The sequence below is a fragment of the Balaenoptera musculus genome, chromosome 16, assembly GCF_009873245.2.
Source record: "Balaenoptera musculus isolate JJ_BM4_2016_0621 chromosome 16, mBalMus1.pri.v3, whole genome shotgun sequence".
Classification (NCBI taxonomy): Eukaryota; Metazoa; Chordata; class Mammalia; order Artiodactyla; family Balaenopteridae; genus Balaenoptera; species Balaenoptera musculus.
The window spans coordinates 7,350,653-7,376,077 of NC_045800.1; the positions used below are offsets into that span (position 1 = coordinate 7,350,653).

The window sequence follows — 25,425 nt, forward strand, 5'->3', positions numbered from 1 at the left end:
ATCACCTATAGTTGGGACAATCAACTGATGAAACATCCTTGAGATAACAACTAGCATAATCGCTCCAATATAATTTTGAATATTTATACTCAAAATATTCAATATTTAAAATATACTCAAAATTCAATTCATATTAAAAACATATTAACTATTTAAAAGGCTCCTAGGATTCTACACTGGTCTTCCTAACACTGCAATACAATGAAGACTATTATTTAATGACAACTAATTTATAAATGAAGCAACTTGCACAGCAAATGTAATAATAATTTTTTTTAATGGCTTGAATTTAGACACTGGCCACTAAAGCCAGCCTCTCCATTTTCTTAAATCCCTTCTCAACTAAATCAGTATCATCCTGCCACCTATTTGTAACCAGAAAAGTGAAAGAAATTCTAGGCAGAGTAATAGAAGCTTCTCCTTCTCTTTCTCAGGGATTTTTCCTGAACCTGGAAAGCAAAATCTTTCACTTTATAAGTGTAGTATTATGTCCCTGCTTGCCAAGTCCTCACCCCTTTCATAGTGTAAACTTTGTTAAGAGGACAAATTCACTGTAAGAGCGGCTACTATTTAATAGCTAAAATAAAAATCACACTTACTAAGATTTTAGTTTCCATGCTATAGCCTCCACCTTGAACATGGTCAGAATAAAAGTACAGCTTATAAATCAGACCAAAGACAAGATTCAGTCGTCATGCTGGCTCAGATTCTGACTTCCTCAGGAGATACTGCAAAACATGATAAGTGGTTCTGTATGACTGTGAGTAGCTATTCCTGTAAAGGAGACCAAAACTGAATTTCACTTGAAGCCTGTTACTTTATCCAAAAGTATTTTTTTAAAGGCTTTATTTTAATAAATTCCCTATTTTAATCCTACTCATTTATTTTAATAATGGACTACTATATTCAGAATTTTAATTTAACACAGCAATAAAATCAGCTGATTGGGTTGGTCAGTCAAATCAGACATAGGAAAGATATTTTCCCCTAAAACCTTAAACATATGTGTGTGTGCACAATTATTACCATTAATCTTAAATTCGTAGTCCTAATAAGTTAATTTCTACTGAATTACTTGTTATTATTGAAGGGGGAAAGGGGGCATAAACCAAGTAAATAGAAAAAGCAAAAAAATATAGCTTATATTTAACTTTGAAGTCTTTTTCTCCTTCAGCAACTTTATTTTTCTCTAACCCAGGTAATTTATATTTATCTGCTTAGATTTTTCACTTTAGTTTGTACATACTGATTAAACACCATTTGACAGCAATCCGAAAGTGTGTTGAAGGGCAAAGACTATAATCATAAAAGCATCCATAAAATGGACAATTGAGACTTAATGGCAACTTTCATATTCATTAGGCAGTTTCTTCCTTTGGTTTCTCAGGAATGAAATATAAATAAATTACTTGCTCATGCTACTGGAAACTAAAATGAGCAAGCAGAAACTTATCAAGACAAAAACAAATGACATAATGAACATATCCAAGGCTATAAGTAATTTCAGTATTTCATTTAAAATATTCACATTCAGGGCTTCCCTGGTGGTGCAGCGGTTGAGAATCCACCTGCCAATGCAGGGGGCACGGGTTCAAGCTCTGATCTGGGAAGATTCCACATGCCGCGGAGCAACTGGGCCCGTGAGCCGCAACTACTGAGCCTGCGCCTCTGGAGCCTGTGCTCCGCAACAAGAGAGACCGCGACAGTAAGAGGCCCGCGCACCGCGATGAAGAGTGGCCCCCGCTTGCCACAACTAGAGAAAGCCCTCGCACAGAAACGAAGACCCAACACAGCCATAAATAAATTAATTAATTTAAAAAAAAAAAGAAAAATGAAACAGCACTCCCACAGGGATTTCCTTTAAAAAAAAAATTCACATTCAAAAATTCATGCTTGCTTTGTTAAGTCTTACTTTGATGTAGGCTCAACTAAATAGTTTGTGGCCTTACATTAACTAATCTTCAAGGAATTAATGTGCCAGCATAACATACTTAAATGTCCATGTCTGACAAAAAACAAACCTGTCATTAAAAAATAAAGAATCATTGTCATATATGCCTGGTAAATAGCCTACCCCTCCCCAAAATTCAGGTAACTAAGCAATACCAAAACCAAGCTCAAGAGTTTTGGGACTTCCCTGGCGGTCCAGTGGTTAAGACCATGCGTTTCCAATGCAGGGGACACGGGTTCAATCCCTGGTGGGGGAACTAAGATCATACATGCTGCATGGTGCGGCCAAAAAATTAAAAAAGAGTTTTAAGATAAGTGCATTATATTAGATAATGATGTACACGGTACCAACCCTATGGGGAATTAAGACATTGTTTTAAGAATATTGTTTTTTCATAACCAAAAGCTAAAATTCATTGGAGAGGGTTATCTGAAAGAGTCATCTGTACCTGTGGTAACAGTAAATGGAATGGAAGAGTAACGATAACATCAGTTCAACTATATGATTTTGCATTATTGAGGTGAAATTAACACTGAGTACACTTTTTCTACCAGATGTCAAAAAGAACATGAAATAATTTTTAATAGCAAACAGCTCTAAGAGTTAATACTGTGCATGGAAATAAAACAATTACTAAATATCTTTCAAGTTAACATATATTCATATACCCAAGTAAATTTAATTTACAAGTCTACTTCTGCATAAAATACAGATTTCCAAATTCTAGCCAGTGAATCATACTTCAATTAATCGGTACACAAAGTAACAATAAAATCTGTATAATATGGATCTTCTTTAAGCAGAGCCAGACACAAGTGCTACTCTTAAACCAAATATTCCGGGCTTCCCTGGTGGCGCAGTGGTTGAAAATCTGCCTGTCAATGCAGGGGACACGGGTTCGAGCCCTGGTCTGGGAAGATCCCACATGCCGCGGAGCAACTAGGCCCGTGAGCCACAACTACTGAGCCTGCGTGTCTGGAGCTTGTGCTCTTCAACAAGAGAGGCCGTGACAGTGAGAGGCCCGCGCACCACAACTAGAGAAAGCCCTCGCACAGAAACGAAGACCCAACACAGCCAAAAAAAAAAAAAAAAAAAAAAAAAAAAGCCATGTAGAAGAAACCATAAATATGTTCAAAATAAAAACAAAAAACAAAAAAAAACAAAAAACCCCAAATATTCCTTGGTTCAAATGCAGTACCAGCAGTTCCCATCTTGTGGACCAAAGGGTCCATGAATCTATTTATACATCAACCTCTACCTGTAGACAGACTGAATAATGTCTCCAAGTATAGCAACCATTTTCTAGTATTAAATTCATAACTGCTTTTGATTATATACTTCCCAGTTCAAATAATAATAAAAGCATGAGCATTATGATGTATGGCTTAATGGCTAGGGAAAGGGAGGGGCTCATAACTGAACATTTTTTATACTGTCATGCTTAGTAGTGAATTAATTAGACCATATTTGTGAAGCATTACTAAACAATGTAGAATAAATATACCTATTCTGAAGTCAATTACTCAAAATTGTAGCTACACTACAAATTCCCCCAACCACCTACTAAAATCCTCTGAGAGAGAACTAGAGAAGTGAAATGATCCTCACCAAGCACAAACTCCTTGAGAAACAAACTGAGAGAAGTTCAGTTGCCAGTTAGTGTCAAATGATGAGCAGTTATCCAAAGGAAGGACTGACAGTCTTTCGGTTTTATATTAGCTTTATTAATATTGTCTATATTTAGTAATATAAATATTAATTTATTAATATAAATTGTTGATATATATATTAATTAACATAAATCTCTGGAAATTTAAAAATGCTCAGAAAGCATTTTAGGGGAATAAAGATGAAAGCTAAAACTAGAAGCGGGGCTTCCCTAGTGGTGCAGTGGTTAAGAATCTGCCTGCCAATGCAGGGGACACAGGTTCGAGTCCTGGTCCGGGAAGATCCCATATGCTGCGGAGCAACTAGGCCCGTGCGCCACAACTACTGAGCCTGCGCTCTAGATAGAGCCCACGCACCACAACTACTGAAGCCCACGCGCCTGGAGCCCGTGCTCCGCAACGAGAGAAGCCACCGCAACGAGAGAAGCCACCGCAATGAGAAGCCCGCGCACCGCAACGAAGAGTAGCCCCCGCTCGCTGCAACTAGAGAAAGTCCACGTGCAGCAACAAAGACCCAATGCAGCCAAAAATAAATAAATAAATTTATTTTTTTTAAAAAGAGCTAAAACTAGAAGCACTGGTGAACCCTCTATATCTACAAATCTCACCTCATTTCCGGGCTCCAATATCTTGTCACATCCTATATTAAAATCCTCTTATCTTCCTCTCACAACAAACCCCTAGCCTGACTTCTCTCTCCAGTTTCCATTAAGGACACCACTAATACTACTGCACCCAGCACAGAAACTCAGACTTATCTTGAATTCTGCCTTCTCCTCATAGATTCTTTCTAGTGGTTTCTGTCCAATCAGTCCTTTTCTTTCCATTTCAGCTGCCATCAACCCTTTTGCAGTTCAGGTCAGAACTACTATAATAGCCTCCTAAGCGCCTTCCCTTTCTAAATCCATCCAGCTCACCATTACCAAAGTAATCCTCCTAATAACAAGTCCCTCTTTCTGAAGCTCTTCTGTAACAGTATAAACTCTCAACTCCTTACCAGCATACAAACACACCACACACACCCCAGACTCATTCAGGTACCACCATCCCTCCACAATACACACGTGAAGGCACTACCTTAGAAAAACAAGCACAACAGACACACGCTCAGTTCTGGCGAATCCTACCCATCCTTTAAGGTTCAGTTCTAATCTCATCTCTCTCGTAAAGCTTTTTCAAATCATTTCAAGTACACTCCAAGCAACCACACTTCTATCGACATTTGGCACCTACCGTATGTCTTCTTGGGGCTAGTTTCTGGAACACTGACTTGTGTGTCTTCCCCATATCATTTCCTCCTCTCAATTTTCAATCAGGTAGCCAAGCTTTCAAAAACTTAGGCTCAGGGATTTCCCTGGTGGCACAGTGGTTGAGAATCAGCCTGCCAATGCAGGGGAAAACGGGTTTGAGCCCTGGTGCGGGAAGATCCCACATGCCACGGAGCAACTAAGCCCGTGCACCACAACTACTGAGCCTGCGCTCTAGAGCCCGCGAGCCACAACTACTGAGCCTAACACGCCACACGACTGAAGGCCGTGTGCCTACAGCCCGTGCTGCACAACAAGAGAAGCCACCGCAATGAGAAGCCCGCGCGCCGCAACTAGAGAAAACCCGTGTGCAACAACGAAGACCCAACAGCCATAAATAAATACACACACACACACATACATACATACATACATACTTTGGCTCAGGGATTCTAGTGGCATGGAATGTGGACCAGCCCTATGTTTAGTTAAAATCCAGAGAAGAGACCATGTTGAGTGACCTGAACAAACAAAGGAGTGGAGCTTTTGAGCAATTTCAAGAAAAAGGAGAAATTCTAGAGGATGGGATCCACTCCTGTGGTACGACCTCAGTACAAAGTGTCTGCCTCTAACACCTAGGTACCAAGCCATAGGCACGCATTAGCTGGTTAACTATTTAAGTCCTGTGGTGTTAAGGGCACAAGTGCACAAACCTTTGTGATCATTAAATATCCTCTGAAAGTCCTAAATCTTTGTGAAATTATGTATATATGATTAAGAATCAGTGAGACCCAAAAATATGCTGACCTTCCTCCCATACAGAGATCACTGTTATCTATGTCATCTGCATCTAATGAGATTTGCTCAGAAGGCCCCTTCCAAGGAATGTGTGGACAAGCTAGACAAAATTAATTTGGTTAAAATAATAGTTAAAATAATAACAGTTAAATAACACCTGTCATGGTGAACTTGGCCTTACTGGCACTAGGCCTTAATTAACTAAGGCAATTACCAGTACAACCAGTACATCCAACTTCATTCCACCAAACCTAGTCCTTAAAATATAACAAAAAATATAAAGTTTACATTTCAATAAGTCAACATGGTGTTAATTAGGAAAACTAGTAACAGCTACAATGCTAATGGTTTTTCTTTAAACCGCTGGATAATTAGTAATCCACTGATTCGAATGGAAGAAGATATATAGACACAAAATTAACTTACAGTGTGTCAAATCTCACACAAAATTGTAATGCTCCTTTTTAAAAATCTATCTTCTAGTCATTTCTGGAGGAATTCTACCTCTTTATATACTAGGGCTTTATCTGTAATTTCATCAACTTTCTCTGTACTCTCCAGTTCCTAGACAGTAACTAGAAAGGAAGGAGGAGTAACAGATAGATAGATACATAGATAGATACACAGATAGATAGATCCATCTTGAGCTACTGTAGAACCCATCTTAGCATGATTCCTTTACACAGTTTCAGAGACATCACAGGTCAATCATGTACCCCAAATTATAATCCCAAACAAAACTAATTTAACGTTAACAACCTATGACAAGTTACTGAAGGTCTACTACGCACTCAGAAACGTGGAGAGATATAACTACGTAGATAAAATACTGTCCCTGTACTCAGGACACCTGCAATTTAAGTAGATGAAAGATGACTACGGCTTTCTTAAACGTACATGGAAATGGGGAGATTACCTCCAAGACTGCATATCAAGCCAGCATTTAAAATATAATAAAACAACTTTCGCAAAAGCTGTGAACATGCTACTTCGTTCAGAATTTGATTTCTTTTATCATCTTATCTATTCTCTCTTCACACTGAACAAATTAGTCCCAATTAACTATATCCACAGGAACCAACCAACAGTCACTACTAAACCTAGTCCAACTAAAGGCCACCTTTTTAACCAAACACTATGTTATCAATGTGACAGAGAAAGGAGGGGCAGAAATTTTTAAATAATCAGTGAGTTCTAATACAAAAGAAAGAAAACGATTTGAAAAGCAGGCACAAACAAATGAATGAAATATTCCAAGGCAAAACCAACTCAGAGCTACTCTCTTGTCCAAAAACATCTTGTTCCCAACGCCTCGACTCTGTTCAAATTTCTTTGTCATTTTCCCTAACATCTAATCCCCTAAACTTAGTTGAATTAAAACACTTATTTTATAAAGACAAATTATTTACAAGTGTTATTTATTAATAGTGTGAAGTCATTCAATTAGATTACTTTTCTCACAATTCCTACTGTAATGAATAACAGGAAAGTAGGGTGGGATTTTGTGAGTTGGATTTTCACTGCAGAGACAGGGGGAACAAGTAGGCAAAAGTTTAGCAAAGGGCAACCTGGGAAGGAATGCCAAAGACAGCAGCAGGTTGAAAGGACTGCTTCCCCAACCATTAGAGAGGGATGTATGTCCAGGCCAACTTTGTTACTTCACAACTCTGCCAGGGTCAGCCTTGTCCAACTAAGAGAAGAAAATAGCTAACACTTAAGCATTTACTGTATGCCAGGCACTGTTCTAAGCACTGTACCTATACATCAGGTAATCTAATCTTCAGAACCCTATGAAACAGGTACTACTACTATCTCCAATTTTAAAGACTGGAAACAGGAAAAGAGAAGTTGAGTAACTTGCCCAAAGTCACAAAGCTACTAAGTAGCAGAGCCAGGATTTGAACCTGGGCATTCTGGCTCCAAAGTCTGTACTAGACAGACAATGTCATAAAAATACATTTATACTGCAGCCCACAGTCACTTATTCCCACTATCCAGAATCTGGACAATTAATAAACTGCATGTAGTGCCTCACTAAATAGTCTTTCCTAGATAACCAATAACAAACAATATCTAAACAAGCAAACTTAAGAAAATAAAAAACTTGTTAACACATTTTGCTCACATTTTAGCTTTTTAAAATTACACAGAATCTTCCCAAAGCTTATCTAGATTGAGAACTACTGCAAAATGCCTAAAAAGTTAAGTAAGCAGGACCTAAAAAGTTACTTATAAAACAAGATATACTAAATTTTCCATGTAAAATTGAGTGGGGAAAAAAAAAAAAAACAATCTGAGGTATTTATCACGACTTTAGACTATAAAATGCCTTAAGTATTTTTTATTTTGGAGGCAATCCCTGGGGAAGAAAATATTATTAATAAAAGTCAGCCTGACTTCTCTTAAACCAATACACTAATCCAGATTACTAAAGAAACCAAGGTACGTCAATTAAAATAATAAAGCCCTCCATTTGCATTGAGACAACTGAAAAAGGGAAAAGTCTCCCCAAATGACAGGTGTGTATTAATCACACTACCTATACATGACCTTGTGTTAAAGAAAAGCAAAGAATGACTATCTGTGAGATAGTTAATAAATCATTTTTATCTCTAAGAGCCTCCATTTTCTCATCTGTGAAAAAATAAATGAGTTAAACAAAATGATCTCCAGAATCTCCACCCCATGCACTAAACTCTAACTTGCAAAGTCTCACATTCTTCTATGTAAAGACTCACTTTAGGGGGGACGATAAATTGGGAAGTTGGGATTTATATATAGATAGTAAGAACCTACTGTAGAGCACAGGGAACTCTACTCAGTACTCTTTAATGGCATATATGGGAAAAGAATCTAAAAAAGAGTGGATATATGTATAATTGATTCACTTTGCTGTACACCTGAAACTAACACAACATTGCAAATCAACTATACTCCAATAAAAATTTTTAAAAACTCACTTTAAAATCTTGTTTATTCAATTTATTTTGCAAATACTCTACTTCCAAAGTTAATTAAAATATTTTTTAACTTTTCCCTGCTCCATCTGTGACAAGTGACAAGCTCAAATTTTAAAAGATATACTTAATATTAAGTTAATGTATCGAAGCAGTAACAAAATCCTATTTCTAAAACAAAGCTATACCATACATCCATACATCATACCACCTATGAATTATCTGTGCCAAATAATAGTAACAGTTATCAAACCTGAACGTGATCAAGCTTCTAGATCTAACTACCAGTTTACAGGATCACAGGGGATAGAGGAGAGAACTGATTTCCGTGGAGATGCAATCAACAAATTCCTATGGGTGTGTGTATGTTAAAACTTATATACATGTTAAAAACTAATTTGAACAGTGATTTGATATTAAGAAGTTATTAAAATGTTAAGGTGTGATTAACAGTATGGTACCTATTTTTCTAAAAGAGTACTTTTCCCTTAAGAGACACATACTGAATTATTTACAATGTTATAAGATGGCTTGAAATTGCTTTAAAATAATCCACTGGGAAGAAGCAAGAAGAATATAAATGAAACAAGGCTGGCCATGAGTTGTTAACTGGGTGATGGATACATGAGAATTCAGTCTCCTAGTCTCTCTATATGTATATATGTTTGAAATTTTTCATAATGAAAAGTTTTAAAAATCTATCAAGAAGGTAACATGCTATTACAGACTAATAATTAAGGCTTAGATTGCTAAGACTAGAAAAGGAGCAAGAAGCAGTATACTGTATATTGTTAACAGTGTTACTCAAAACTTGGTCCAGGGCCCTGTGATATTCTACAAACTGTTTACTAGCCTGTAGAGAAACTGAGAATAAGCATTTACAAACTTTTATAGCAATTTTACAGAATAATTTTATGATTGCTGAAACTACTAGTAAAACATCTGAGCTTGTATTTAAGACGCAATGTTAAAACATTTGGAAAACGTATGAATATAGCTTCTTTTTACAACTCGCAGGTATGGTTCATTAAAGAGAAAAAATATATCAAAATATGAACCGAAGTTTCTTTCATGCTAAACTTGAAAATGAGTATCACACATCAGAAAACCAAGAAAGACAAATTGAAATGATAAAAATCTGTCTTTTCAATGTCTCTCATGAACACAGAGGCAAAAACCCTCAACAAAATATTAGCAAATCAAATCCAACGATATATAAAAAGAATTCTACACCACAACCAAGTGGGGTTTATTCCAGATATGCAAGGCTAAGGCTAGATCAATGTTCAAAAATCAATTAACGTAACCCATCCTATCAACAGGCTAAAGAAGAAAAAAACAAACAAAAAAAAATCACATGATCACATGCATACATGCAGAAAAGGCATTTGACAAAATCCAACATGATTTTAAAGAAAAAAAATACCTCTCAGCAGGTTTCATGGGAACCTTCTCAATGTGATAAAGAGCATGTACAAAAAACCTACACCTAACTTAATGGTGAGAAACTAGAAACTTTCCAGCTGATATCATAATGAGGCAAGGATGTCCCCTCTCACTACTCCTTTTCCGTGTCAAACTAGAAATTCCTGCTAACACTGTAAAACAAGAAAAGGAAATAAAAAGAATACAGATTGGAAAGTGAGAAATAAAATTGTTTTTTATTCGCAGATGACACGATTGTCTGTGAAGAAAATCCAAAAGAATCGACAAAACTCCTGCAGCTAATACAGGATTATAACAAGGTTGCAGGATACAGGTTAAATAAGTAAACTGCTTTCCTATATACCAGCAATGAACAAATGGAATTTGAAATTTAAAACACATCGCCATTTACGTTAGCACTCCCAAAACTGAATTACGTAAGTATAAATCTAACAAAATATGTACAAGATCTATATCAGGAAAACTACAAAACTCCGATAAAAGGAATCCAAGAACTAAATAAATGGAGAGACACTTCACGTTCATGGATAAGAAGACTCAATACTGTCAAAATCTCAGTTCACGTTCATGGATAAGAAGACTCAATATTGTCAAAATCTCAGTTCTCCCCAGCTTGATCAAAAGATTCAATGAGACCCCAATCAAAATTCCAGCAAGTTTGTGGGTACTGACAAACTGATTCTAAAGTTTATATGGAGAAGCATAATATCCAGAATAACCAACACAGTAAGAATAACCAACACAGTACTGAAGAAAAAAAAAAAACAAAAACAAAGAGGACTAACTACCCTGACTTCTACACTTACTATACAACTACAGTAATCAAAACACTGGCAAAAGAACGGACAAACAGATCAATGGAATAGAACAGACAGCCCAGAAATAGACCCACATATATAGAGTCAACTGATATTTAACAAAGAAGTAAAGACAATACAAAGGAAAAAAGAAAGTCTTTTCAGGGGGCTTCCCTGGTGGCGCAGTGGTTGAGAATCTGCCTGCTAATGCAGGGGACACAGGTTCGAGCCCTGGTCTGGGAAGATCCCACATGCCGCGGAGCAACTGGGCCTGTGAGCCACAACTACTGAGCCTGCACGTCTGGAACTTGTGCTCCTCAACAAGAGAGGCCGCGACAGTGAGAGGCCCGCGCACCGCGATGAAGAGGGGCCCCCGCTCGCCGCAACTAGAGAAAGCCCTCACACAGAAACAAAGACCCAGCACAGCCAAAAATAATAAAATAAATAAATTTTAAAAAAAAAGGTCTTTTAAAAAAATGGTGCTGAAACCACTAGACATCCACATGCAAAAAAAACAAAAAACATAAAAAGGACTCTTAAGACATAGACCTCATACCCTTCACAAAAATTAACTCAAAACGGATCATAGACCTAAATGTAAAATGCAGAATTATAAAATTCCTAGAAGATAACATAACAGGAAATCTAGATGACCTTGACTATGCCAATGACTTTTTAGGTAAAACACCAAAGACACAATCCATGAAAAATATACTTGATAAACTAGATTTGTTAAAATTAAAAAGTTCTGTTCTACAAAAGACATTGTCAAGAGAATGACAAGCCAAAAAAATAGGAGAAAATATTTACAAAAGACATATCTGATAAAGGACTGTTATCCAAACTATACAAAGAACTCTTGAAACTCAACAATTAAAAAAAATAATAAACAACCTAATTAAAACATGGGCAAAGACCTGAACAGACACTTCAAGGAAGATATACAGATGGCAAACAATACCTCATTAGAGAACTGCAAATTAAAACAGCAATGAGATACCACTATACACATATTAGATTGGCCGAAATCCAGAACATTGACAACACCAAATGCTGACAAAGATGTAGATCAACAAGACCTCTCATTCATTGCTGATAGGAATGCAAAGTGGTATAGCCAAGTTAGGAAGAGAGTTCGGCAGTTTCTTACAAAACTAAGCATACTCTTACCATATGACCTAGCAATTGTGCATCTTGTATTTACTCAAAGGAGTTGAAATTTTATGTCCACACAAAAACCTGCACATGGATGCAGCTTTATTCATAACTGCCAAAACTTGCAAGCAACCAAAGTTCATTATAAGTGAATGGATAAATAAACTGTGGTACATCCAGACAAGAAAATATTATTCAGCACTAAAGAGAAATGAGCTAGCAAGCCATGAAGAGACATGGAGGAACCTTAAATGCATATTACTAAGTGAAAGAAGCCCATCTGAAATGGCTATATACTGTTTGATTCCAACTATATAACATTCTGAAAAAGGCAAAACTATGGAGACAAAGATCAGTGGTTGCCAGGGGTTGGCGAGGGGGAGGGATGAATAGTCCGAACACAGAGGATTTTTAGGGCAGTGAAACTATTCTGTATGATACTATAATGGTAGATACATGTCATTATACATTTCTCAAAACCCATAAAGTGTACATACCAAGAGCGAACCTTAATGTAAACTATGGACTCTGGTTGATATTTATGTGTCATGGTAGATTCATCAACATAACAAATGTATCACTCAGTTGCAGGATGTTGATAGTGAGAGAGGTTATGCATGTGTGGAGGGAGGGGTATAAGAACTCTGTACTTTCTGCTCAATTTTGCTGTGAACCTAAACTGCTCTAAAAACTAAAGATTATTTTTAAAAATCTACTTCTTAATGTTTTTTAGTCACTAATATCCAGGAAACATTAAAAAAAAATCAGTTCTCAAAGAATGATGGGAAGTTTTAAAAAAAGGACACAAGAACTTTTGGTGTGAACCTAAAACTGCTCTAAAAAATTAAAATCAAATCTGAAATATGTTCACTCCTAAAAGTTTAAATTAAAAAAAGACACAGAAATTAGCATGAAGAGCTCACACTGGCCAAATCTGGATCAACTCAAGCAACCACATAAATAATAACAGTAAAGGATTTTTAAAGCACTGACTCCAAATATACAAAAGTCTACACACAAACTAACAGATAAATAATGGAGGAGAAAGTTCTTCCTTACAATAGAAATCAAACTAATAAATGCGAAATGAATAACTGGATTAGAAATTCACCATTTAGCAATCTCTACAAGAGATTCAGAAAAGAATCATCAATAAATGTTAAAACTAGTGGGTGAAAATTTGAGAATTAACAGGATATTTAAATAGTCTCCAAGTATCTCCCAACAATAACTGGTATGTTACAAAACCTGGTAGACACCTTAACCAAGTAATCAAAGTTAACCACATCAGTAATGACATCATTTGCCTCTTGATATGTTGTACTAAGAACAAAACATCACCTCTGCGGTATTCTTGCTAAAAAGTACATACTCTGACTCTGATCACGAGAAAATATCAGAAATGCCAATATTAAGAGACCTTCTACGAAATTACTAGTCCTATATTCTTCAAAAACATCAATATCATGAAAAACAAGGACTTCTTTGTTCCAGTTAAAGGAACCTATAAAAAACATGGCAATAGACTGCAACTCATGATCTGAGATTTTCTTTTGTCTTTATAAAGAATATTAATGGAACAACTACAAAATTTAAATAAGATTTATAGAATCTTATAAGAATTAATCATGCAATGTTAATTTCCAGAGTTTGATAACTCTATTGCGGTTACATAAGAGAAAGACCTTGTTTTTAGGAAATATACACTGAAATATTTAGAGATTAAGGGGTATCAAGTCTGCAATTTACTTTCAAACAGTTCTGGGGGAAAAATATATTTGTACTTATATATGTCCACATCACACAATAAACCTTATAATTTACAAAATACTTTCACATACATCGTTATTCTGATAAAAACCACGAAATAGGTACAAAACAGTCCTTTTATATGAGAGTAAATGTGGCCTCCTGTATCTAAAAATTTCTCAAGAATTGTCTGTTCTTTCTACCCCTACAAACAAGCCCTAGTTCATCATTTCTCTCAAATATTTTATTTATTATCCTAACTGGTCTTCCAACCTTCATACTCCACATCTCTGCCAGAGTAATCTGTCCAAAAAAAAAAAAAAAAAAAAAAAAAATCTCATGTTGCTATTCAGCAGCTTTAAAAATTTCAACACCCCAACACTAAAGTGAAAAATCCTAAACAGGACATAAAAGAACCTTCCAAGCACAAACACACAGGTGTGTCAAGAATATCCTACAATATTTCCCTTCAGTGATTTACTGCCTTTCACCAAAGCATTATTAAGGGGAAATCTACTTTATTTTACCATGGGAAGATCAGTTCCATCTCTTTTTATTTCATATAGAGAAAAACGTACTGCACTTTTTAGATGTGAGTTCATGTCCCTCTCCACCTCTTACTAAGTCAGGGATATTGGCCAAACCCTTAAGATCCAAGCCTCTTCATCTGAAAAAATTATGGTAATGCCTTACCTGTCCTTACACAGGGGTTAACACCAATAATGTCAAGATCCACATCCAATAATTAATATTATGAACAAATATCAGCGTGAAATAACACCACCTTAAATTTTATATGAAGCTTTAGGTCAGAGAACACTTCTATTATTTCACTTCATCTTCGGAACCCTCAGGTACTTTCCTGTAAGGTACCCCAGAATCCTTCTGAGGTACAAGTATCTTCACTTTAATGACAAGGAATCTGTGGCTTCAGGAAAGGTGAAATGACTTGCCCACAGTTACAAAGCTTTAGGAAGTAAAGCCCAGATTCTGACTCCTGTTTTCTCTCACAAATGCACCACAGCCTTCCAGAATTACAAAAACATATTTCCCTAGAACGAAATGTGAATATTAGGTTACAAGATGGACTGACTGTATAGTTACTGTCTCTAGCTACAACAAGACATTGACACTACCTCCAAAACAAATCCCAAAATCTGAATTTTTCTCCAGATTACCCTACCATGCCCCTAGTCCAAGCCACCATCAACTCTCACATGGATTACTACATAACCTCCCCACTAATCTTGCTGCTTCTATTCTATCCACCATCCTCGCATGGAAGCCAGATGGATCCTTTAGAAACATAGACCAGGTCACAACACAAGGACTTAAAATCCTCTAATGGCTTCCCAACCCACTCAGAATAAAATTAAAATTCCCCAGTCTTTCTTGCAAATCTTTACATAAAAGCAGATTTTGTTCTGTTCCTTTTACAAGCAAGCTCTTTCTCACCATAAGAGTTTTGTATTAGAAATCTCCTCTGCCTAGAATTCTCTTTCCTCATATTTTCACATGGCCAGCTCTTGTCATCAAAAACTAGGTTTAAATATCACCTCCTCAGAAAGATTTTCCCTCACCAGACTGATGTCATTCTCCACCACATTACCCTACTTTCATTATATTACCTGCAGAGCACTTATCACTACCTGGGTTTGGTTTGGGTTTTTTGTTCTTTGTTTTTATTTTTGTTTTTCCTTGTTTGCTCTCTCTCTATACTAGAATGTAAATACAAGTAAAAGAGACAGTCTTGTTTGTAGGGTTATCTCAACATCCAGCACAATTACTTTCTAAAATGCTTAACAGTGAACAAGTAGTTACTAAATGTTTTAACTTGGTAGTCTTTGTAACAGTATTTTATGTAATCTACTTTTTTGAAAATCCTAAACAACCTCAGATCACACAGCAGGTGCCCAACAATTATTAACTTAATTTGAATGAATTTCTATATAAACAAGGCCTTCGGATTTTAAGCTTAATACAACAAATATCCTCAAACATATCCCCCTACACACACACACACACACACACACACACACACACGGAGACAGAGAACCCTTCCCTCTTCCCACCTGTAAAGATGATCCACACTGAAGAGGATCACTTCTTTCTATTCCCCAGCTCCTTGACAATACTAGCTCAAGGGGAAAAGGAAGATCAGGGACTGCAGAAGGAATGAGGCATTCATATCCAGGTGCTATGAGAGCCATTGCTATGAGAGCCATTCCAACCTCATCCACATGCTTTAGCCATACTGTACCCTCTGCTGGTCCTTATATGTGGCATGTAATTTTCATGTCTCCATGCCTTCACTTATGATTGCTTCTGCACACGATGTTCTCTCACTCCCACCTCCCATTCTTACCTGGTTCTATATATACCTAGAAACCTGTTACTCCTTCTTCAAAGACTAGCTCAAATGTTCCCACTTCTGTAAAACCCTTCTTGACCCAATCCTAATCTTGTGCTAAATTAATTTAGTCACTTCTTTACCACTTCATAGTACTTTGTTTAGTGGAATAAGGTTTGTTTCTAATGACCAACTGTGAAAAATTCACGTTTATGTCTCTATAAACAGTGTTTGCTATACAACAGTTGCTCACTAATCATTTAGACAATAAAAAGCAATTCAATATTCTCCTGGTATCAAAGGATAGTATTCCAAAGATTAGTCTAAAGTTCTACAAATTCCTGTCGTTCCCCTCTTTAAACACAAACTTTAACTTCATTAAATACCAAAAAATGAAGTTAATTACCCACCCCAACCAGAAAAGGATTTAAAAGTGGTTTGTTAAAAATTACAGAAATGAGGGCTTCCCTGGTGGCGCAGTGGTTGAGAATCTGCCTGCTAATGCAGGGGACACGGGTTCGAGCCCTGGTCTGGGAAGATCCCACATGCCGCGGAGCAACCAGGCCCGTGAGCCACAACTACTGAGCCTGCGCGTCTGGAGCCTGTGCCCCGCAACGGGAGGGGCCGCGATAGTGAAAGGCCCGCGCACCGCGATGAAGAGCGGTCCCCGCACCGCGATGAAGAGTGGCCCCCGCTTGCCGCAACTGGAGAAAGCCCTCGCACGAACCGAAGACCCAACACAGCCAAAAATAAATAAATAAATAAATAAATAAAGTAGCTATAAAACGCAGCTTTAAAAAAAAAAAAAAAAAAAAAAATTACAGAAATGATAGGCCTCACGGTGAGGCAAAAAAAAAAAAAAATTGCAGAAATGATGTGTTGCCTTCAAAATTCCAATCACAAGCGTACTGCTGCAACTTAATGATCAACACTCAGTAGAAATCCTTTTCTCCATCTGCAAAGTAAGGATAATTTCTTCATACATCCAGGGAATGCTGTCTTGCAATAATCAATTTATAGCTGAGAATAATTACGTTACTAAAGCTAACTAAATTTCAGCAAATGATGCTGGGACAACTAGACAGCCCTCTGCAAAAGAATAAATTTGGATCCCTATCTCATACTATACATAAAACTTAACTCAAAATTATCAAAGACCTAAATGTAAGAGCTAGGAACTGTAAAATTCTTAGAAGAAATGCAAATCTTCTTGACCTTGGATTACACAATGGCTTCTTAGAGATGACACCAAAAGCAAAAGTGACAAAAGAAAACAAATAAATTGGACATCAAAATTAAAATCGTTTGCCTTTCAAAGGACACCATCAAGAAAGTAAAGAGATAAACTACAGAATAGGAGAAAGTATTCGCAAATTATTTGCAAGTCATCTGACTTGTATCCAGAATATATAAAAAACTCTCACAACTCAACAATAAAAAGACAAATAACCCAATTGAAAAATGGGCAAAGGATTGGAGTAGACACTCTCTAAAGATACACAAACGACCACTAAGCACATGAAAAGATACTCAATACCACCAGCCATTAGGGAAATGCAAATAACAACTAGGAGATTCCACTTCACTAAGACAGCTATAGTAAAAAAAGACAGACAATAACAAGTGTTGATGAGGATGTAGAAAAATGGAACCCTCATACATTGCTGGTATAAATGCAAAAATGGTACAACCACTTCAGAAAACAGTCACAAAGTTCCTCAAAGGTTAAACACAGAGTTACCATATGACCCGGCAATTCCACTCCTAGGTATCAATATACACCCAAAAAAAATGAAAACTTATGTCCACACACAAGTTTGTACACAAATGTTCATAGCAGCATATTTCATAAAAGCCAAAAAGTGGAAACTACTTAAATGCCCATCAATCAATGAATAGATAAATATAAACAAAATGTGGTATGTACCCATACATGGAATATTAGTTATTCAGCCATAAAAAGGAATGAAGTACTGATACATGCTACAAGATGGATAAACCTTGAAAACGATAAGTGAACAAAGCCAGACACCAAAGGTCATATACAGAAAGTTCCAAAAAGCAAAACTTGAATTTACACGCACTGACAACTATTTATACAGCATTTATATTATATTAGGTATTATAAGTAATCTAGATATGATTTAAAGTATACAGGAGGTTGTGCGTAGGTTATACGCAAATACTTTGCCATTTTATGTAAGGGAATTGAGTATCCCTGGATTTGGGGATCCAAGAGGGATCCTGGAACCCATCCCCCACAGATACCAAAGGATGACTATATTGTATGATTCCATTTATATGAAATGTACAGAACAGGTAAATCCATAAAGACAGAAGTAGATTACTGGTTGCCAGGAAGCGGGGCAAAGAGGGAATGACTGCTAATGAGTACAAGGTCTCTTTTGGGGGTGATGAACATGTTCTGAATAGTGATGGTTACATAACTTTGTAAATACACTAAAAACCAATGAATTCCACACTTTAAAAGGGTGAATTTTTTGTTTTATGAAATAAACCTCAATTAAGCTGTTATTGTTAAAAATTAAAAAAAGACAGATATATGCAACTGATTTCCAACAATGCCTCATCCACTCGAATATTTTTTATTTATGTAAATTCAATCCACATAAAAATCTGACTTGCCAAACAGTACAAAATAAAAAGCCAAAAGTGTGTTGTGCTGGCTGAGAGGGGGTAGGGCAATTTTCCCTCAATAAATAAACTATAAAAATAAAGGAAATTAGTTTTTTCATTACTAAAAAGTTCAATTCACTAGGCACCTGAAAAATTAATTTTATGTTCCTGACCAACCTCCAATTTAAAATTCAAACTAATGACTCTTCTCAAAAATTTAATCTTAACCAAAATACCACCCTCCCAGAGAGCAAAGAATGCTTACTGATCCAGATTTCTCAAGTGGTGAAATTACTGATGTAATTCTGTGAAAGTCCATTCTACAAATGCAAGTAGCCTAAGTAAAGATGCTTAGTATTTCTGGAAAATTAACAGATTAATTTTAGCTTCAATTATGCTAAAAAGGTTTCTGAAGCTTAAAAAAAAAGTTTTTATGTAAACTAGTTTCTAAAAACCAGTCAATTTCAGGGGAAAAAAAATATATTTTGATGAACTGGAGGAAGAACACAAGTTTCCACAAAGATGCAGTGGATAAATCAAGATGAGTTACTGCTAGGAGACTATGTATCCGTAAAACATCAGGCCTCCCACTCACACATACAACACAACAGGAACATACACACCTGTTCTCCAACTACATCAGCAACCACCCATGTGCTACATAATTACACGTAATTATCCTTGGGATACAAAAATACTATGGATGGGCTTGTTTGTGTTTCTTCCAACATTGTTGACAGGTAGCAGTGAATCACACATTCTCCTGAGTCTCATCTGCCTCATGATCAATGACACATGCTGCCAACATGTGAGGTTAAGGATGCAAACTGAGACTGCAGATTACTGTCTCCTGCCCATGATGCTAAATGTTACCTATGTATAAATATGGAATGACAACACTTAGTGTCACTGGTGCCAAACTCAAACCAAAGTAACCGCCCCAAACTCAAATCTGAAGTAAACTACAGACCTGTAGTACTTATACCATTATCAAAATGTTGAGCATCCTCTACAGAAAGAGAACCATGCTGATAATAGATATAAACATACTGGCCGAAAAAACTTTTTAGAGACAGCCATGGTTTCAAATATTTTGTCTCGTTAAATCATCAAAGCCCGGGCTTCCCTGGCGGCGCAGTGGTTAAGAATCCGCCTGCCAATGCAGGGGACACAGGTTTGAGCCCGGGTCCGGGAAGATCCCACATGCCACGGAGCAACTAAGCCCGTGCGCCACAACTACTGAGCCTGAGCTCTACAGCCCGCGAGCCACAACTACTAAGCCCGCGTGCTACAACTACTGAAGCCCGCGCGCCTAGAGCCCATGCTCCACAACAAGAGAAGCCACCGCAATGAGAAGCCCGCGCACTGCAACAAAGAGTAGCCCCCGCTCGCCACAACTAGAAAGCCTGGGCGCAGCAACGAAGACCCAACGCAGCCAAAAATAAATTAAAAAAATAAATTTTTTAAAAAACCCATCAAAGTCCAACTTTGAAATCAGCAACTCCAATACTTAGAAGAGTACAAACTTCATATTCTAGAACACCTCTATAACCAAAATACTTTGTCAATGTATTCACATTTTCAGTGCTTAATATATGGTCTCCACAGATATAGGGTTTAGGGTTCATACCCACTCCTCAAAGGTCTTAAAAATCTAATTGGGAAGCCGAATAAAAACATAAAAAGATAAACTGAAATCCAGGCTAGCATATGCTAAGAAAAAAAAAAAAAGAAGAAAACAGTCCCACACAGGAAAGGTATGAATAGATCCCTTGGGGTTGAACTAGTCAAAAAGGCTTCTCAAGAGACAGGTCTGGGACTCAACTGGGCCTAGAGTAAAGGGAGTATCCGTGAATACAAGCAGAAAAGAGTTTCAAACAGAAAGAAAGGCACAAAGAAAGGCACAAAGAAAGGCCAAGAGGAGGGACTTCACAGGAACAACAAACAAGTTAGTCTGGCTGGACCTAAAGATTCACAAAGGGAAGAAATGAGTTAAGACTGAAGAATGGATCAGGGCCAGATTACAGAGAAACCTGAAAACCACACCAAGGAGCTTAAACCTTACTTTGCATGGAACAAGGAGCGTTCCGGAACTTTTTATGTTGTGATGTGAGAAGGTGAGTGTTAAAATGTGCAAGATATTATTTACCCAAGGCATTAGCAGAGCACAAATATTCCAGGTGAAACACATCACTGGGAGAAAACGTATTCAAAGCCCAGGTGCAAAGGCTTATTATTGGGGAAGGTGGGAAGTGAGCAGCAATGCTCAAATAATAACACTGAACCAAGTTAAATAAAAAGCTACAGTGGTCTACTTTTGCAGCTCCCGTTTATTTAAAGCCTCCATCTACTATAAAAGCGATATAAGTATAAAGCACATTGAAGAGCTCTCACTGTATCAGTTACACACAGGAGGCAATTTACCTCAAATATCCTACATCTGGATCATGAGTTCCAAAACTACGCTAATCCTCAGACTTTAAATGCAATATGCCAAACCCTTATCAGCATACAGAGCTGGATCAAGGCCATAAACTACCATGAATGAGTTCATCATACTAACCCAAGCACATTTCAAGAGTAAATAAATGGGTGTCTCAATTTTCTGAAGCATTAACAAAAAGTGTTGAAACATCAACAGAAATAAAAATCCCTCATGACATTCAAATAATATCCTCCCCAAAGATTAAAATGTGCCATTACTGTCCTCTCAGTCCCCCTGACAGCCTATAAAAACAATGTTATGAAACTTTAGTATAAGAAGGTGACTGCATATCATAAGACCCAAAAATCAAGGGGGAAACAGGACTCTAGATTTCTTTACAATTGCCTCATTTAATTAATATTAATAACCAGGAGGAGAGATCCAGCTTAATTTTTCACAAACCTAGTTTAATGACTTTCCTAAGGCCCCTGGCACAAGCCAAGATCAATATTCCTTATGGTTTCCCCTGGCTTATGGTTTGAATACTGAGTCATCCACGTTTGATCAAAACATGGGTACCCTTGAGGTCGCACAAGTGATAAAGAAATCAACTAAAAAAAGAGACTTCAGACAGAAAAAACACTCATAACGTTTCCAAGGGTAAAGATTTCTCTTCAACTGTACATTACATTTATTGACAACAACATAACAGATCATACGGTGAGCAAACAGACCAAAATATTGGATAGAGGGGACGGCGTTTAACCAGATAGCCTACGGAGTTATGGAATCAATTGACTGAAGTACCAAATTCTCAGCCAGAGTTTCAAAACGCCAGTGTTATCTCAAAGATAATGGGCCGGTTCAAACTTCCAGGCTGAACCTAAACTGCTGGTCCCTTGTGCTTAACGCAAGTATTCATTACAGTCCTTTTGTCTGTGAAACGACCCACACCAAACCACAGCGGAGAAAATAATAGAGAGTTGCACGGAACCATCGTTATCGCGAGCGAGAGAGCTAGACGATCTTGCCATGAGTTCCAGCTCCTCCTCCCCAGCCCACCCCCGTCGCCCCCCATCTTTACTTTCTTAGAAAAGGCAACAAGGGAAGGCCACCGCGGGAGGCGAAGAGGAAGCGGCCAAGGGACCGAAGTTTGGGGACCAGCACCAACTTGTGGCGATGGACCCAAGTATTTAGGGCCTACCGCAGAGCGCGAGCGAAACCCCACTCCCCAGCCCGGAGGTGGCAGGAAAAGAAGTCGGGGGGAAGGGGAGTCATCTGGCGGAAGAGAGGTGGCAGGGCAGGCGGCGCGTCCAGCCGCGGCTGATCCGTGGTCGGTAAACAAGCCGAGCGGACCCACCCTCCCACAGCCCCGGGCCTGTCCCCGCATCGGGAAAGCCCAAGATGGAAGCGCGGCGGGGCCAGACCTTGCCGCCTCCCTTCTCCTCGCCTGCGACGCCTCCCCGGGGGTCGCTGGCGGACGGCCCGGGAGACCCAGCGGCCTGGGCGCCATCAGGGAGCGAGGGGCCCGGGCAGGCCGCGGCGGAGCCGCGAGGGGCCTGCAGCGGGGCGCCCTCCCGGGGCCCAGTTACCTGGCGGCGGCGGTGGCTCTTCCTCCAGCTCCTGCTCCTCCTCCCAGTCCGACGCTCGGCGCCCGGCGGCCGCGGCGGCGACGGCGACTCCCCGAGCAGCCCGCGGCGACGAGCCGAGCCCGGCCCCTCTCCGCCTCCCTCCGCACCGCCGCCCGCCCCGCTGCTGCCGCCTCCGCCCTCTCCCCCCAGTCAGGACATGGTCACCGCGGGCCCGCGCGCGACTCCCGCTGCCGGAGGCGGGGGCAGAGGGGCGGAGAGCAGGCACGGAGGCGGGGGGACGCAGGGGGGAGGGGGGAGAGAGGAGAGGGGGGCGGCCTCGGGTGCAGCGGGCTCCTAATGGCGGCGGTGAGGGGCCCCGGAGCCAAAAAAAACCCCACGGCAAGCAGCACAACGTCAAGGCCGGACCCCGCCGCTCGTCGCCCTGTCATTGGCCCCGAGGCCGCCAGCGGCGCAGCCAATGGTCGGCCGCCTCTTTCCGGGCGCAGAAGGCGGGCCGCAGAAAGGGGACGTCATGCCGGCGCCGGGCCCCGATTGTGAGGCGGCGGCGAGCGCCGGCCCCCGGGTCCCGCCCCCTGTGCGGCGGCCGGTTGGCTGGGGCTGCGGGACTTCGGCGACGTGCGGGGCACGCCGGGAGGCGACGGCGCGGCGTGTGCGGGGCACGGGGACGCAGCCGGGGCGGCTCGGAGGGCGTTCTTGCTGCTGCACAGCTGCTAGTGCCCGATCTCTGCTGCTCTTACAGCGGACTTCTAAGTCAACCCCCAAGTCTCACCAAGTGAACTACTTAGTGACAGATTCTGAATCACTTTTTCTTATACAGCTTCAAACTCTTGATAAGACACCAGGGAAGATAAATGTTTAGGTTAGATAATTTCATTTTCATATATCTTTTTTTTACAATGTCTGTTTATTCCTGTCTTCGAGGCAGCTATCCATTTATATTTGTGAATGTGTAAATTCATAATGTATGTATTACCTAAGTACATGCATATATTCATGATGAAAAGCCATAGAGTTGTATGCCAATTATATCTCAAAATTAATTTTTAAAAAAAGCCATGGATACTTCGCTTTTCGCTCTCTTTTACTACTTCCTAGCTCTAGTATTGGGTAAACCTAATTTTCTAATGGTTTGCTTTTACTGTAAATTGTAACTGTAAGGGAGAGATTAAATTATAGCCATGGGAAAAAAAAAAAAAAACTGCCGGGAGAATTACATGAGCCAAAGTTCTAAAGAGAATATGTTATATGGTGATGTTTCATATATTTCTTTTTTTAATATAAATATAGCCAAATAGTCTAAATCATTTACCCAATTACTAAAACCCCATGAGTATGTCATATTTTTCCGGCTGGAGAGCTTTGCTTTTCTCAATGAGACTTTGCCTTGCATTTTTCATACTTCAAATTTTATTTCAAGAATTCGAATGAGCGTAAAAACTTTAAAAGTTGTAAACCTCTTAGCACTGTCAACAAGCACTGAGGCGTCTGAAGTTTCGGACGCCTCAGCTTCAACAGAAAGAATGTATTATTCAGAGTTTAACTGGATTTTTAAAACTTGGATGGTGACTTCATTTAGTAAAACTATGCCTGGTATTCTCATAGCTTCACTATGGCCACTGAAGAGAAATACCTTATATAGCTTCCTCTCATCAACAACCTCTTTCCTAATCAGTGGTATATTTTACCCTTGCAACCATTCCTGTGATGTAGAGATTTTTAATAACCACCATCTTCCCAGAGCAACATTTTTTGCTCAAGGACTCATCAATAGAGTTTAAACTGCAACAGTCATTTGCCTGCAAAACTTAACACACATTCTCAAACATATAATTAACACAATTGTAGATAAAATTAAACCACGTTATTATGTAAGAACAAATGGTTCCACCAACATTTCACTTTGAAAATACTTTAAGAGCCTCTGAGAACCTCCAGTTTGCCCTTCTTGAAGCTCACCAGCAAGTTACCAAGAACCACAGAATTAGGTGTTTTTGTTTAGTTTGAGTTGTAATTCATTTTGTTAAGGAAAGGGGATATTGTTTAAGTAAGCTTATTAATTCTTCATGAAGTTTAGCAAACTTAAAGTCCATGTGTCAAGGAATAACAAGCACACAAAGATGAGTAAGACATTTTCTGTGTTTGCGGGAACTACAGCATAGGAAAGAAGACAAGACAAAAATAACCATAATTACAATAGGAGGTAGAATGTGCTGAGTAAATTCAAACGAAAACCATCTTGTAATTGAGAGGAAGAGCAAATCCAAAAATGACTCTATGTTAAAGCTGAAAAGGCACTTGTTACCAAGCCAGTGGTTCTCAGCCCTGGCTACACATGAGGAGCTTTTCAAAATATACCTATCTGGGCCCTACCCAGACCTACTGAAACCATCCCCAGGAGGAGAGTTTGCATTGGCTATGTTTTAAACACACTCCCCAGGTGATTGTAATGTGCAGCCAGATACTGACATTGTCCCAGCCCCGCAGTTTGCAGCTGTGGAAACTAATGCCTAGAGATTTTAAGTGACTTACCAAAAGCCAGACCATCTAGGTCTAAAATTAGAACACAAAGCTCTTGATTCCCCAGTCAAATCTCCTTCCCAATGCACCACATTTGAGTAAAAAGGATGTCAGCAAATGCAGCAGACAGCACTGTC

At 38.8% G+C, this 25,425-nt stretch overlaps 1 protein-coding gene across 2 annotated transcripts in view; it reads right to left on the reverse strand.

Moving 5' to 3' along the window:
• Positions 1–22,913, reverse strand: part of ZRANB1 (zinc finger RANBP2-type containing 1) — a 69,887-nt gene extending 46,974 nt beyond the window's left edge. Inside the window, exons 1-2 of one of the 2 annotated variants that reach the window (XM_036829684.1) lie at positions 22,772–22,858; positions 600–728 (exon numbers count right to left, since the gene is read on the reverse strand). In XM_036829684.1, the coding sequence (XP_036685579.1) occupies positions 600–640 (41 nt within the window). In that variant the 5' untranslated portion in view covers positions 641–728; positions 22,772–22,858. Of the gene's footprint in view, positions 1–599; positions 729–22,771 lie in introns of both variants that reach the window. The other variant, XM_036829685.1, reaches the window with a different exon arrangement.
• Between the last annotated feature and the right edge of the window lie 2,512 nt (positions 22,914–25,425).